The sequence below is a fragment of the Arachis hypogaea genome, chromosome 10 (assembly GCF_003086295.3).
Source record: "Arachis hypogaea cultivar Tifrunner chromosome 10, arahy.Tifrunner.gnm2.J5K5, whole genome shotgun sequence".
Taxonomy (NCBI): Eukaryota; Viridiplantae; Streptophyta; class Magnoliopsida; order Fabales; family Fabaceae; genus Arachis; species Arachis hypogaea.
Window position 1 is genome coordinate 28,821,388 of NC_092045.1, and position 13,218 is coordinate 28,834,605.

General features: G+C 33.6%; 1 protein-coding gene across 2 annotated transcripts; it reads left to right on the top strand.

The window, feature by feature from the left end:
• The first annotated feature begins 244 nt into the window (after nt 1–244).
• Nucleotides 245–7,982, top strand: LOC112715467 (BAG-associated GRAM protein 1). 2 transcript variants are annotated; one of them, XM_025767229.3, is made up of 18 exons: nt 245–756; nt 1,081–1,128; nt 1,281–1,378; nt 2,132–2,207; nt 2,857–2,985; nt 3,099–3,145; nt 3,380–3,500; nt 3,677–3,793; nt 4,114–4,143; nt 4,238–4,337; nt 4,647–4,753; nt 5,302–5,445; nt 5,537–5,641; nt 6,282–6,428; nt 6,612–6,665; nt 6,987–7,050; nt 7,445–7,506; nt 7,619–7,982. In XM_025767229.3, the coding sequence occupies exons 1-18, from the start codon at nt 559–561 to the stop codon at nt 7,733–7,735; spliced, it is 1,764 nt and encodes a 587-aa protein (XP_025623014.1). In that variant the 5' UTR covers nt 245–558; the 3' UTR covers nt 7,736–7,982. The 2 variants fall into 2 exon arrangements, with proteins under 2 accessions (XP_025623014.1, XP_025623015.1); XM_025767230.3 differs by having other exon boundaries at nt 328–756; nt 1,061–1,128.
• The last annotated feature ends 5,236 nt before the right edge of the window (nt 7,983–13,218 follow it).

Sequence of the window (13,218 nt, forward strand, 5' to 3'; positions counted from 1 at the left end):
CCCTCAACGTTAGAAATAAAAAAATATTTATTCCTAATTTTTATTAAATATTAATTTTTATATAATTATAAATGAGATATTTTTTTAAAATAACTTAAGAAAATAGAAGTATACATACTAAATGCATCACGTCAGTATTTTTAATGCCAGAAGTAACCCGTTCCGGAATAATATAATAATTCGGAGTTTTAGTTTAGTAAGTAATAAGTAATTTCTTAATTTGATGGGAAAAAAGTGTCGTCTCGGCAGGATTAGTCAAACTGAAACAAGGAACCGGCATGAGCATCAGGAATGCGGTTAATTGATGCCGCTCTCTCACACTAAGACACTCTCCTCTCTCCCCTTTCGCTTCCAACGGTCCAACTTTGACTACCCTCCATTTCCATTTCCCCCCTCCCCTCCCACCATGCCTTCTTCCACATTCTCTAAACCCTAACACAACTCTCCTTTCCAAAACTCTCTTCTTCTTCTTCTTCTTCTTCTTCTTCTCCTGTTGATCGCTTCCTCTTCTCTTCTCTTTTCTTTTTGCTGTTTTCGTTGAACGATCGCAATTTCGCAATGAACGTTACGATCGATTCGACGCTCCTCGATTTCCTTGTTCCCTCTCTTTGGGAGATCAAAGTCTCCGTCGCCGCCTCATTCGTCGTCATACTGGCATACTCCTTCTTCACTTTCCGTACCGGCGACTCCGACGACGCCGCCGACCGAACACTCTCGGACAACCCCGTAACCGACGCTGCCTACGACAAAGACAAGGTCACTTTCGTCATTTACCGGAACTTTTCTAGTATTCAACCGTAGCCGTGCTTCCAATTCCGATAGTGCTTGTTTTGATTCCCCCCCCCCCCCCTTCAATTCTTTTGCAACTAGTATTTTCATGAATTAATGAATTTAAGTTAAGTGTAGTATTGTATTTAGTTTACTCTGACTGTGATTTGTGATTAATAGTTCGAGATTGCGGTTGTTACTTGTTAGGAACGAAAACACGGTTGTGCTGTTGAAGGTGTTTGTTTTCATGTTAGTTACTTCGTGGAGTAATTTTTAACTTGTTGACATGCAGTTCTGCACTTATTTTTGTAGATCATATTGAAAGGAGATTCTCAAGGTGGTTCGGCCTACCTGATCAAGGTATTTTGATTTTCATATCTAGCTATGCTTTATTCTGTTCTGCCTTTCTAAATTTAGAAGTTGAATTGCATTTTAAGCTTATGTGTGTGTGTGTGTGTTTATGTCTGTGTACGTGTTGAACTATTGCCATTTATATTTAATTCTCTTTTCAGTTAGAACTATTGGCTGCTAAGAATCTAATTGGAGCAAACTTAAATGGAACATCAGATCCTTACGTTATCATCACGTGCGGGAATGAAAAGCGATTCAGGTCTATTGATAATTTAGTTCCCTCTGTAGTTGAATGTATCTTTTAAAAGCAATTCAGGTCTTAACTATGATGTTTTTGGCTTGAGCTTGGAGAAAGATATGGTGAATACTAGGTGTAGTTGGACCATATTATGATATTTGCTTTACATGGAGAATTGTTGTTGGCAGACTTCCAATTTTACTTTTGACTATTTCATCTTCTAGATTTAGAGCTCTTTACTGCAAACGACCTTCTTCTCTCACTTCTCTTTTGATAAGAAATTTGTCCAGTAGCCTGTCTTATGATAGAATTTTTAATTATGCTTAGGATTGTCTCTTTAGGGGAAAAAATATTTTTATTGCTTTAAACTGAGTGCAATATGATTAAAGATAGTTTTGCACTCAAATATGTCAGGAAGATGTCATACTTCAAATTTTATATATGAAAAAAAACCGTTATGCTTTAATCGAATACATACATGTGCTTTAATGGTTGTTTTTAAGATAAAATGTAAAGAAGAACGTACTCTCTCTGGTCCTTGCTAGAGTAATTAGAAGGGCATAGAGAAGATCAGCAAGGCCCCTTCACAAGAATGACACAAAGATCGAGAATGAGTTACATCTGAGTTTGTTTTATTTGTGTCATGTTGACAACATATGTTTTGCATCACAAGTATCTCTTCTTAGAAGTATTAATGTTCTTTCTAATTTTTTTTTATAGGAAAATGGACATTTTTATTTGACCTTTGAGTTAATCATCTTTGTGCTGATACAGTTCCATGGTCCCTGGTTCAAGAAATCCAATGTGGGGCGAGGAGTTCAATTTTTCTGTTGATGAACTTCCTGTTCAGGTAGGCTTTATCTTTTTACCATTTAACAGTATTGAGAAATTGTTAATATTTTTCCTCCTCTTTAAACGACTTTCTTTCCAAGGCTAAATAACTTTAGGTCCCTCTTATCTATACACAGCTTGCAAACAATAAATATTTTTTTATGTTCACTGATCATATATATATATATATATATATATATATATATATATATATATATATATATATATATATATATATATGGATTGATTTTTATCTTATCCAACTGACAATTAATTTTCTTCTATTTTTCTGTTGAGATAGGTAAGGATCATGTCGTTTTGAACTCTATATAATTGATAACCTTTTACTTTGTTAACTCGAAATTATTTTAAGTGTGTCAACTGTATGCTGTCTGGACTGCAGTTTTGTGTTTCCATTTATAAATCATTGGTGTGTGTACACTTTTCAAAGAAAATTACAACCAAGAAATAAGTGGAGAAGAATGCTATGAATAAAAATATCAGTGCATATTAAGTTTCTATCATAATGGTTCAACATAATATTTGGATATCTGAGCATTCACTCTGATTGGGAGGGGGAAAATGTCAGGATATACTTCTCAATTGACAGAGTAAATCTGTTATGTAGGTTTTCGTGAAACTGACTACTTTCCCTGCTGACGTAGCAGATCAATGTCACAATATATGATTGGGATATAATTTGGAAAAGTGCAGTTCTTGGTTCAGTGACTGTTCCAGTTGAAAGAGAAGGTCAAACTGGTGCCGTGTGGTACTCTTTGGATAGCACATCAGGGCAGGTAATACCTGCTTCTGAAGAGATTTTCTGAGTTCATAGTTTTCATTGGCTATGACATGCTAGAAACTTTTTATTCCTCACAAATACCATTATGGATCTTTTGGTTGAACTCAGGTTTGTCTTCATATAAAGACAATAAAACTATCTGCAAACTCTACTAGGTGGGTTTTTAGTTTCATATTTGATTTTAAATTTAAATTAATTTACTTTTCCTTCAAATAAATTATCTTTGTTCAAGATACTCTGTTACTGTTATTATTATTGTTATTACTATTATTATTGTTGTTGTTTTTTATTATTATTATTATTATTATTATTATTATTATTATTATTATTATTATTATTATTATTATTATTTGGCCAATTTCTTATTTATTGATGTGCTTGACTGATAGGATAAATGGTTTTGGCGGACCCAGCACTCGAAGAAGGATGCCTGTGGAAAAAGAGGGCCCTACTGTTGTTCATCAAAAGCCAGGACCTCTTCAAACAATATTCGATCTTCTTCCAGATGAGGTTATGAACTGAAACTAAATTTGTTTTTGTTACTGAGGATTATTAGTAAGAAGTTGTTTCTTAGATCTTATGAGATTGGACACAAATGTGCATGTTTTTATCTGACTGGTCCTTTTTCGGTGATTGTGTAATCAGTAATGTGTTTCAGGATCTAACAAGTCAAGTATCCATTTCAGGTTCTTGATCATAGTTATTCTTGTGCACTTGAGAGGTCATTCTTGTATCATGGACGTATGTATGTTTCTGCATGGCACATTTGTTTCCATTCCAATGTGTTCTCGAAGCAAATAAAGGTCAGGTTATCGTTCTATTTTCCCAGTCTTGAGTGAACACGCTGTGTCAGGTGGTTGTTCCATCATTCATATGTCAGTTGCTTTCTTTTAACATTTTCTTAATAGTATTTTCAAGTGAGATTAATAATAATTGTGAAGAATTGGACTTAGAGTAATTTTTCTTTAATTTTAACCTTCTGCCTAGGGGAAACAGCTCTATTATCTCATTGCCTGCATGTTAATTTTCTGGAAAAAGTGTCATATATGATTTCAGAATAAATAATCACTTCACTTATTAACACTGTCCATCTGGTATTTATAATGGCTTTTTCTTTCCACAGGTGGTTATTCCATTTGAGGACATAGATGAGGTGCAATATTCTGTCATTTTTCTCCCCCTGCACAATAACCATATTTCTGCTGCACTATTACTTACTTCTGGTGTCATTTCTCTCTTTCCTGAAGATTCGAAGGAGTCAACATGCATTTATAAATCCTGCTATAACAATTATTCTCCGCATGGGTGCTGGTGGACATGGTGTTCCTCCTTTGGGAAGTCCTGATGGTTAGTAATTTGTTTTAAACTATTTCATTATCAACTGTATCGTGGATACTTTCAATTATATTTTGTGGTTGCAATGCTTGTTATGTACGTATCACAATGGCATTTGGTAGGAGTGTTACATGTCACATGTTATTGGATGACTTCATTTAGACTGGCATCTTAATTGATAGCTGTCGTTTTATCAAATTGTGGAAAATTATACCACTGATCTTTATATTATTGCTGAATTTACATTATCATCATGTTTTGCTGCAAATTTGGCCTTCATCAGATGTTTTGCTTAGATCTTTGTTATGTTCTTCATTTCAGGTAGAGTCAGGTATAAGTTTGCCTCATTTTGGAACAGAAATCATGCATTTAGAAATCTACAACGTGCAGCAAATAATTTCCATGAAATGTTGGAAGCTGAGAAGAAGGTTACATCTCTTGCTTATGGAATTTTGTCTTCTATATCAATATTTCAAAACTGCAATTATAGATATTTACAAATTCCCATCCCCCCCGCGCCCCCCCCCCCCAACCCAACAAAACAAAATATGATGCTTCTTGTTCCAAAATCTGAAAAGGAACTCATTGATCATGCTCCAGTGCACTAATATTTCCAGTTGTTCCCCCATGATCTCAATATTTATTACCAACTTGTTTAGAATTCATGTGAAAAACTTGAGAACTATTTAGTATAGTCAATACTATATTCTTTCCCGAACATACTTTTTTTTATTTGGTCCTTTTGATATGGAAGATAAATTCGTAAGTGAAAAAGCTATATTCTCTCCCTTTCTTTATTATTTTACATTTTATCATTGTGTAAGTATGTATCGATAAAAAGTAAGCAAAAATAAAGAAAACATAAGATGCTAAAAGAAGGTTGTGTAGGATAAATTTTACTGGGATGAATCCCCATTTTGTTTTTTATTATCATCTATCAGATTATGTTCATTGTTTTTAACTTTCTTTGATACAGGAAAATGCAGAGTCTGAGCTGCGAGCACATAGCAGTTCTGTCAGAGGAAATAAGATACTTGATAAAGTTCCTGAAGAAAGCATGCCGAAAACTGGAAAACTTCAAGCTTTTACCAAAGAAGAGGCTTTAGTTGGTATATATAATGTATGCTTCGTTTTCTCCCTTTGTCTTAATGAAATGAATTAACTATCATTATAGTTTCTAGTATATATAGTAACTAGTGCCTCTTCTCCAGGGTGTTTTTCCTTGCACAGCTGAGCAGTTTTTTAACTTACTATTAAATGATGGATCACAATTTATTAGCAAGTATCGTGCAGTACGAAAGGATACTAATCTCGTGGTAAGTTTTCTTAAATTGCTGTTGTAATTCTTCTTCTTTTTAAACATTGTCATTTCGTCCAGTATTTAGAATGGAAATCAAATGCATCAATTATCTTTCATAATAAAAGTTTTCTGCCACCTGCTAGAGCTTGCATTTCAGTTGGTTGGTGGCTTCTAGTCATACTATTTTGAGCAGTTTGCCACAGAATCTTTCCCTCTCAACTCATCTCTTGCGGATCAGATTTTTTCTCTCTGGCTTTCCTCTAGGCGTCAGCACTTGGTTTATTTCTCTTGTTGATGTGTTTTTGTTTGTGCTTTTCTGTGGTTATTCTTTTCTTTTTTTTTTTTTTGGTTGTTGTGGGAGAGAGGGGGGGGGAGGGCTGGGATTTCAGAGCTTTCTTGGATCCTTTTATTTTTTTTAGATAATTAAGAAAGAAAGAAAGTATTTTCTTTTATTGCAAAATAAATGAATAAATAAAAGATATTCAGAGTTGTACAAGACTTATATATATATATGTTATAACATTTAAATATATACTTACTATGAAATTTGACATCGATTATTGCATTGTGGCCATATTAATTCTTATATATAAAAGTTTAACCGAATGGAATGCTGGTTGAAGTTGTTGCTTTCTTTGTGGTTATTTTGTTTCCAGATGGGACAGTGGCATACAGCAGAAGAATATGATGGTCAAGTTCGAGAAATAACCTTCAGATCCCTCTGTAACAGCCCTATGTGCCCACCAGATACAGCAATGACAGAATGGCAACATCATGTTTTATCACCAGACAAGAAAAAACTGGTAAGACTGTTGCATATATTTACTTATGATGATAAATCCATTAAGAAAATGATGATATCAGTCTGCTGGTAGCCAGCCTTCAGTTTGCTAACTTCACTATTCAACTATCATTCTCCACTTCTTTATTATTTCCCTTTTCTTGTCTTATTTTCTTTGATTTTGTGATTGTGTGATATCTTGAAGGTGTTTGAGACTGTACAGCAGGCTCATGATGTTCCTTTTGGGTCGTATTTTGAGGTATAATACTGTGGACATCTTACTTTGATGCTTATCTGTTTTCTCTACCTTTTTTGCTCTTTTAAAATATAATTGTTAAGGTGTACGTGTAAATCAGGGGTAGATTTATTTTATAGTCTTTGTTATTTCCCTTCAGAAGTGAGGAAGAGCAAGTTCTACTTAAATACCTATTCTAGAAATCCTAGATGACTATTTATCTGACAATGGGTTGATTGATTACGTTAGTCATAAAGAAACGGGAAATAATAAAAAAACATACTAATTCCACCATCTAATGTATACCTTTCGAGATAATAGTGACATAAATTCATGGTCATACAGGTACACTGTAAATGGTTTCTCGAGACAACAAATGAAAGATCATGTACCTTGGACATAAAAGTGGGTAAGTTTGGACTGAAACTTCTGATATTTTCCTGCTTCATTTTTTCTTCCCCCTTTAGGCTTGTATAAATATAATACTCAGAATAATTCTGGAGCTAAATAACCAGCTTCTGGATCAAATATTGTTTTAACTAGACAATAGGTATTGGTTCATGCGCAAAACAGATTCTGTGAAGTTATTTTTTATCCTCGGACAGTTCCCAGTTGTATAGAAACTCAAATTTCAATCCCACAGAACATGAAACGAATTGAGAAATGAGCCTTCCCTGAGTGATAGACATGTAACTGCATCCAGAAGAGATTTCTGGATACTTTAGTTGTTCAGGACCAAAAATGAAAGACATTGGCATTTTTTTGTGGGGTTCAGGACTAATTATAAGCAATTTTTTCTGCAGGTGCACATTTTAAGAAATGGTGTGTGATGCAATCGAAAATAAAGTCAGGGGCAGTCAATGAGGTTGGTTGATTCTTTGATCGATAACAATCTGATTCAATAGTTCCTTCAAATCTTAGGTAGTAAGTAGTAACTGTTTTAAATTAACCTATAAAATTGTGGTTCATCCATGTAGTACAAGAAAGAAGTTGAAGTGATGTTGGAGGTTGCTCGTTCGTACATAAAGCCGCATACTACTGATGATGAGACTGATATGGCATCCTTGCCTCCTGCGGTGGCACTGGAAAACTAAGATTTCCAGCGACATCAGATTAGGATTTTATTTATTTGTGTAATAATATTGTAAAGATTTTTTGTTAGTCATTCTTTTAATACGCAGATCTAATATAATATGTAGAGGTAACGTCTTGGTAACTTTCAGCTTGTTCTTACCCGGGATTCTAGTGTTAAATCTTTGTTCTTTAACACCCACACGGAAAATGAAAATCATTTTGTAAAAGAACTATTGGAATAGAAAAAAAGTTACTTCCCTTGCAAAACTTGGGTTGTCTTTGTGCCCAATATTTGTAACAGTATTTATTCAACTACTTTATTACATACAACTACTAGCCACTATCTAAAACTTTTTATCAAAAAACGAATATTCTCTCATTGGATTTCCTTGTGAAATCTAGAAACAAGCTAACGCCCAAGCTATATGATCCAAGTTTGATCCAAGTTTGAAGAAGTTTGAAGAAGGAAGTTTTTTGTGTGGAGAAAGTATTTTCAGGATCTTCAAGTCTAGGCAACTTTTGTTATTAAAAAATTTTAGGAATCCCGGTTCATAAATATATATATGTGGTAGCAAACAAACTATGTAAAGGTAGGAGGTCTGGTTTGATTTTTAGGTTTTAAGTTTTGCAATGTTTTATATCACAACTTATTATTAAACCAGAGCTGTTTAGGAGTAATTAATAATACCAGAGCTGTTTACTAAAATAATTGACAAGATGCTTCGGCATCAATAATACTAGCTGGTAAGCACTAAGCAATGTAGTTTGAGAATACTAGCTGATAAGCAGTAAGTTCTACCTTATGACCCAAACTTTCTTTCCAATTGATGAGAGATCATAGCACAATTATGATATTTTGTTAATACTTGAAGGCTTCAGGATCATCATCCACTTCACTTTCTGACTCCTCTCTTTCAACACGTCATATATTTCTACACCATCTTACCGTTCAACCTCCTCTTTCCACCAATTGTTTATGCCCATGATTCTTGTTTTTGTAAGGAAACGGTTTCGTGGGTTACCTGAAACTGAAGGTCGATCTCGGATGAGACCTTCTGATGAGGTCAGAGCAGTTGTGTCCGACTTGCTGAATCTTGTGGTGCTGCTGATCCTGGGTCACCGGAGAGTGGTGGTACCCACAAGAGACTCCAATACTTAAGTTAGCACGTGTTTTAGGCAGGTTTTTTGTAGAATTAGAGTGTGAGTTATACTTGGGTGCTCCAGTGTATTTATAGTAGTGTTTGATGACCTTCCTTTGAGATAAGTTTGTTATCTTATCTTATCTTTGGTGGGTGAGGTCACCTTATCATTTTGGCTAGCCGCCTTTAGAGGGGCTGTAATCCTCAGCTTTGGGTCTGCTTGGGCCTTTATGGAGATTTGGCCAAGCTCTTTTAGGAAGAGGTCGATAATGAGCCAACCTATACAAGAGGTCGGCCGCTTTGACGTCGTCCAACCAAGTGAGTGTAGCTTGGCCCAGGGTATGAACAGAAACCTACAGAAGAAGATAGTTTACTGAGATGCTAACCAAATAATCAACCTAGTACATGTGTTCTTGAATTGTGGTCACTGTTATTCGAACCAATATTGAATAGGCATCACCACTGAGTAGAAAACATTTTTTATTGGAAGTGCAAGATCAGTAAGAAAATTAGAAGTGGTTCCTTCCATTTTTTCTCAAATAAGTTCGAACTCATTGTAACCCACATGATAGTGAGAAACAATAACTTTCATCTTTGTATCATATATATTGTAGAATAAGCAAAAATTTAGTAATAAACAGTCAAATTAGAATATCTTACCCCCATTGCAATTCAAAGCTGTCCGAATTAAACATCCCGAAAGGACGATCTGATCTGGAAGAATAAAAGCATTTTTGCTAGATTCAAAGGAGAAGATGGAATATTACAAATCAAAGTTGAAGCTATTCTTACCTGATAGCATTTCAAATTTCCCCCACAAGCGGCATAATGCAATGGAGTGCTTTTGGCTCCTATATCAAAGCACATTAGCAGTTTACAGATTTTGATGGGGAGAATTAAATAACCATGTACTACTTAGCATATTGAGTAAAATATGTACCTACTAAATCTATTTGCAACATGCCTCAATGCTAGCAGCGCCAGTGCTATGTCCAGCAGGGCCTCATTTGCAACATGCCTCAACGTCAGCATTGCCAGCGTTATGTCTAGCAGTGCCAGGGCCAAATTTTCAAACACACTTCAGTGCCAGCAGCGCTAGCGCTATGCCCAAAAGTAAATGCGATAAATTTCAAAATTAGGGATTGGAAAAATTAGCTTGGGTGCGTACACACGACCCGTGTGTGTAAGCACAAAAGAAAGAGATTGCAAGTATGTTTGCGCACGGAACAGAATAGTTACGCACAAGTATAATTCTTACAAAGATTCGTAGACACTTGCAAAGTTGCGTAAGCAAAGATGAAGAGTGGCACCAATGTTTATTAATAGCACCAATGTTTATTATACTTAGTCAAAGATCCTGAATCCGAGGTATACTGGCATAGTCCATCACCTATTTTTCTCCAGTTGTATCTTGAATTTTGATATTGTAGTTGTAGTTGTTAGATAATGTGATTGTTGGTAAAATTTTACCAATGAAAAATTTGAGAACAATATTTAACAAAAAGGTGTGTTGTACTGGTATAGTTACTAAGTACGTTTAGAGGAATTGCTTCGGTGGGTTACCCCTCGCCTGCATCGAAAACACCTCCACGGTTGTTGTTAGCTGCTCTTTCGCAGTCCAGAGCAATACACGATTACTCTCCTATAACTCAAATCAAACCTAACAACACTGTGGAGCTTTCCATTAAACTCTTTGCCACCACTCACAAGTTCGAGAGCCCACCCACACCACTCCTCCCACTAGAGCAAACTGTTGTCCTTCTCGCTTAACTTAAGGATCCGTTTCAGATTAATTATTCCTAAACAGCTCCGGTTTAATAATAAGTTGTGGTATAAAGCATTGCAAAACTTAAAATCTAAAAATCAAACCGGACCTCCTACCTTTACATAATTTTTTTGCTACCACACATATATATATATATATATATATATATATATATATATATATATATATATATATATATATATATATTTGTGAATCGGAACTCCTAAAATTTTTTAATAACAAAAGTTGCCTGGACCTTGAAGATCTTGAAAATACTTTTTCCATAGAAAAAGCTTCCTTCTTCTTTTGTAGCAGGAAAGTTTGAAAGTACCTATTGAATTTTCAATAATTATGTAACAAAATCAAGCCCAGAAATCTATGGTGTTTCAAAATAAAAACAAAAATTTTTATAACGTACAGATGTGAACCATACAGATGCAAACATCTTGTGACAAGTGGGGATGCTGCTGCACTCAGGGAGACAGGTTTGGAGAGACTTCTGCTCTTCTGCAACATGTCGGATGGGCTGATGCATGAAGTCGCAGCTAGTTGGAGAGCTAGCTACATTGCAAATAGCCAAAGAGCGTTTAGTGTTTAGGAAGGTGGGCAACTAGCTTCATTATGTTTTTTTTTTGTAAATAGCTTGTTGGCTCTATTATATTGTTTTTTTGTTGTTAATGTTGGTGGGTTCATTCATGAACCCAAAAGATTTTAATATTGGGGACAAATATACTAGAAAAAAACTAAACCTATATATGAAAAATATATTTATATAAAATAAAGAAAACTTAACTTATAATCATTTTTCTCTCTTTATTTTCAAAATAACTTAAATATTTTTTAATTTAATTTTAGTATATTATTCGCTTAAAGTTTTTTATATATTTAGTCAATTATGTATCGTCACATAAAAAATAATAATATTTTTTTATATTCATTACGTGAATATTTAAAAAAAAGAATATAATTAAATGACTACGTATAAAAATTTATATTATCAATGCATCAAAATTAAATTATATATTCTTAAACAATTACTTTACTACTAATTACAATTTTCTAATATTGATTACCTCCCACAGTCCCACTCAATTAAAAAATTCATTATTATAATATTTATAGAATTAAAAATTTTTTTAACTAAAAACTATTACAAGAAAAATTATTTAAGAGTTAAAATAAAAAATATTATATAATTTTGAAAAGTTAAAATAAAAAATACTATATAATTTAAAATAAAACTATAATTAATAAATTTTTTTGGTTTAATTACTATGTTGGTCCCTATAGTTTCGCGAAATTTTCAATCAGGTCCCTATACTTTTTTTTCCTTTTAATTGGGTCCCTATACATTAATTTTTTTTCAATTTAGTCCCTGTTAACATTAAACGTCAAAATAATGTTAGTGACTTGTGAAATTACTTGTATACCCTTAGGGATCTAATTGAAAAGAAAAAAAGTATAGGGACCTAATTGAAAATTTAGTAAAACTATAAATATTCAATGAAAGATATTCATATAATCCCTATTCACTACAAGAAATTACCGAAATAGCAACCGATTTAGTGATTGATTTCTCTTGAAAATCGGTCGCTGAACCCTTTAGCCGATAATTTTTGAACTAAAAAAAATCTAAATCGGTCACTAACTCGGTCATTGTTCCTAATTTTATAATTATAGATTTTTACTAATTTCAGATTAACCACTATTAAAACTAAATTTTCATAAATAATTATATTTCCACAAAATATAAAAGGAATTGAGCAAGATTAAATTTTCAAATAAATACCACAACATTTACAATGTCTACATAGAAATATAGAATTTAACATATTGAAAATTCCTAAATACATTAAATTTATGATCCACAATCTAGACTAAAATATGGTAAAAATAATTCATGAACATAAATATATTCTATTCAATATCTACTTAGACCAAACAATTGTATCTATATCAACTTGTAAAGTTTGGTATAACATTCCAACTAGAAAATTGACTTAAAGATTCTTCACCATAGCAAGGTGCTTCATGCATGCTTTTGTACAAAGCTTAATCAAACTTTTAGGCCATCATAAAGATAGAAGCTCGACTTAGATTCCATACTTATGTTCCAAAAGGACATTCTCTTCCTAAGTCTCTAGCAAAGAGAACACCTGCAACCAACATATCACTCTCAATTAAAACATAATAGAACAAATCTTGCAGTATGTGAAAAAGCTCAAATCCCATGTACTCTTCAAGTTGTTTTCCCAATGAATCATAGAATCAGCAAAAATTAATGTCTTAATCAATAAATATTACTTGTCCTTCATCGACGAAATCACAACGGAGGAGCTACAGCTGGAAATCACTAACATTTCTAGTTCCATTCCTTTTTCATATTTTGAAACTTATCAATCTCCAAACTTTAGACCAAATGCTGAAATCACAATGAGCCAACTTTAATATCAAATGCTGAAATCACAATGAGCCAGCTTTAATCATCAGAGCCCATTTTTTAGTAGTAAAGACCACATTAGGCACACCAATATTTCAACTATTGATGCCATTTTTAGTGACTCCATACTTACAGGTTTAAGCATTTACGTCAAGTAAC

Excerpts from the sequence above, each read along its gene's own strand:
- LOC112715467 (XM_025767229.3), top strand. The coding sequence starts at position 559 with ATGAACGTTACGATCGATTCGACGCTCCTCGATTTCCTTGTTCCCTCT. Across the intron at positions 5,446-5,536 it reads CTTTAGTTGGTATATATAAT|GGTGTTTTTCCTTGCACAGC; the intron begins GTATGCTTCGTT and ends CCTCTTCTCCAG. Across the intron at positions 5,642-6,281 it reads GAAAGGATACTAATCTCGTG|ATGGGACAGTGGCATACAGC; the intron begins GTAAGTTTTCTT and ends TTTTGTTTCCAG.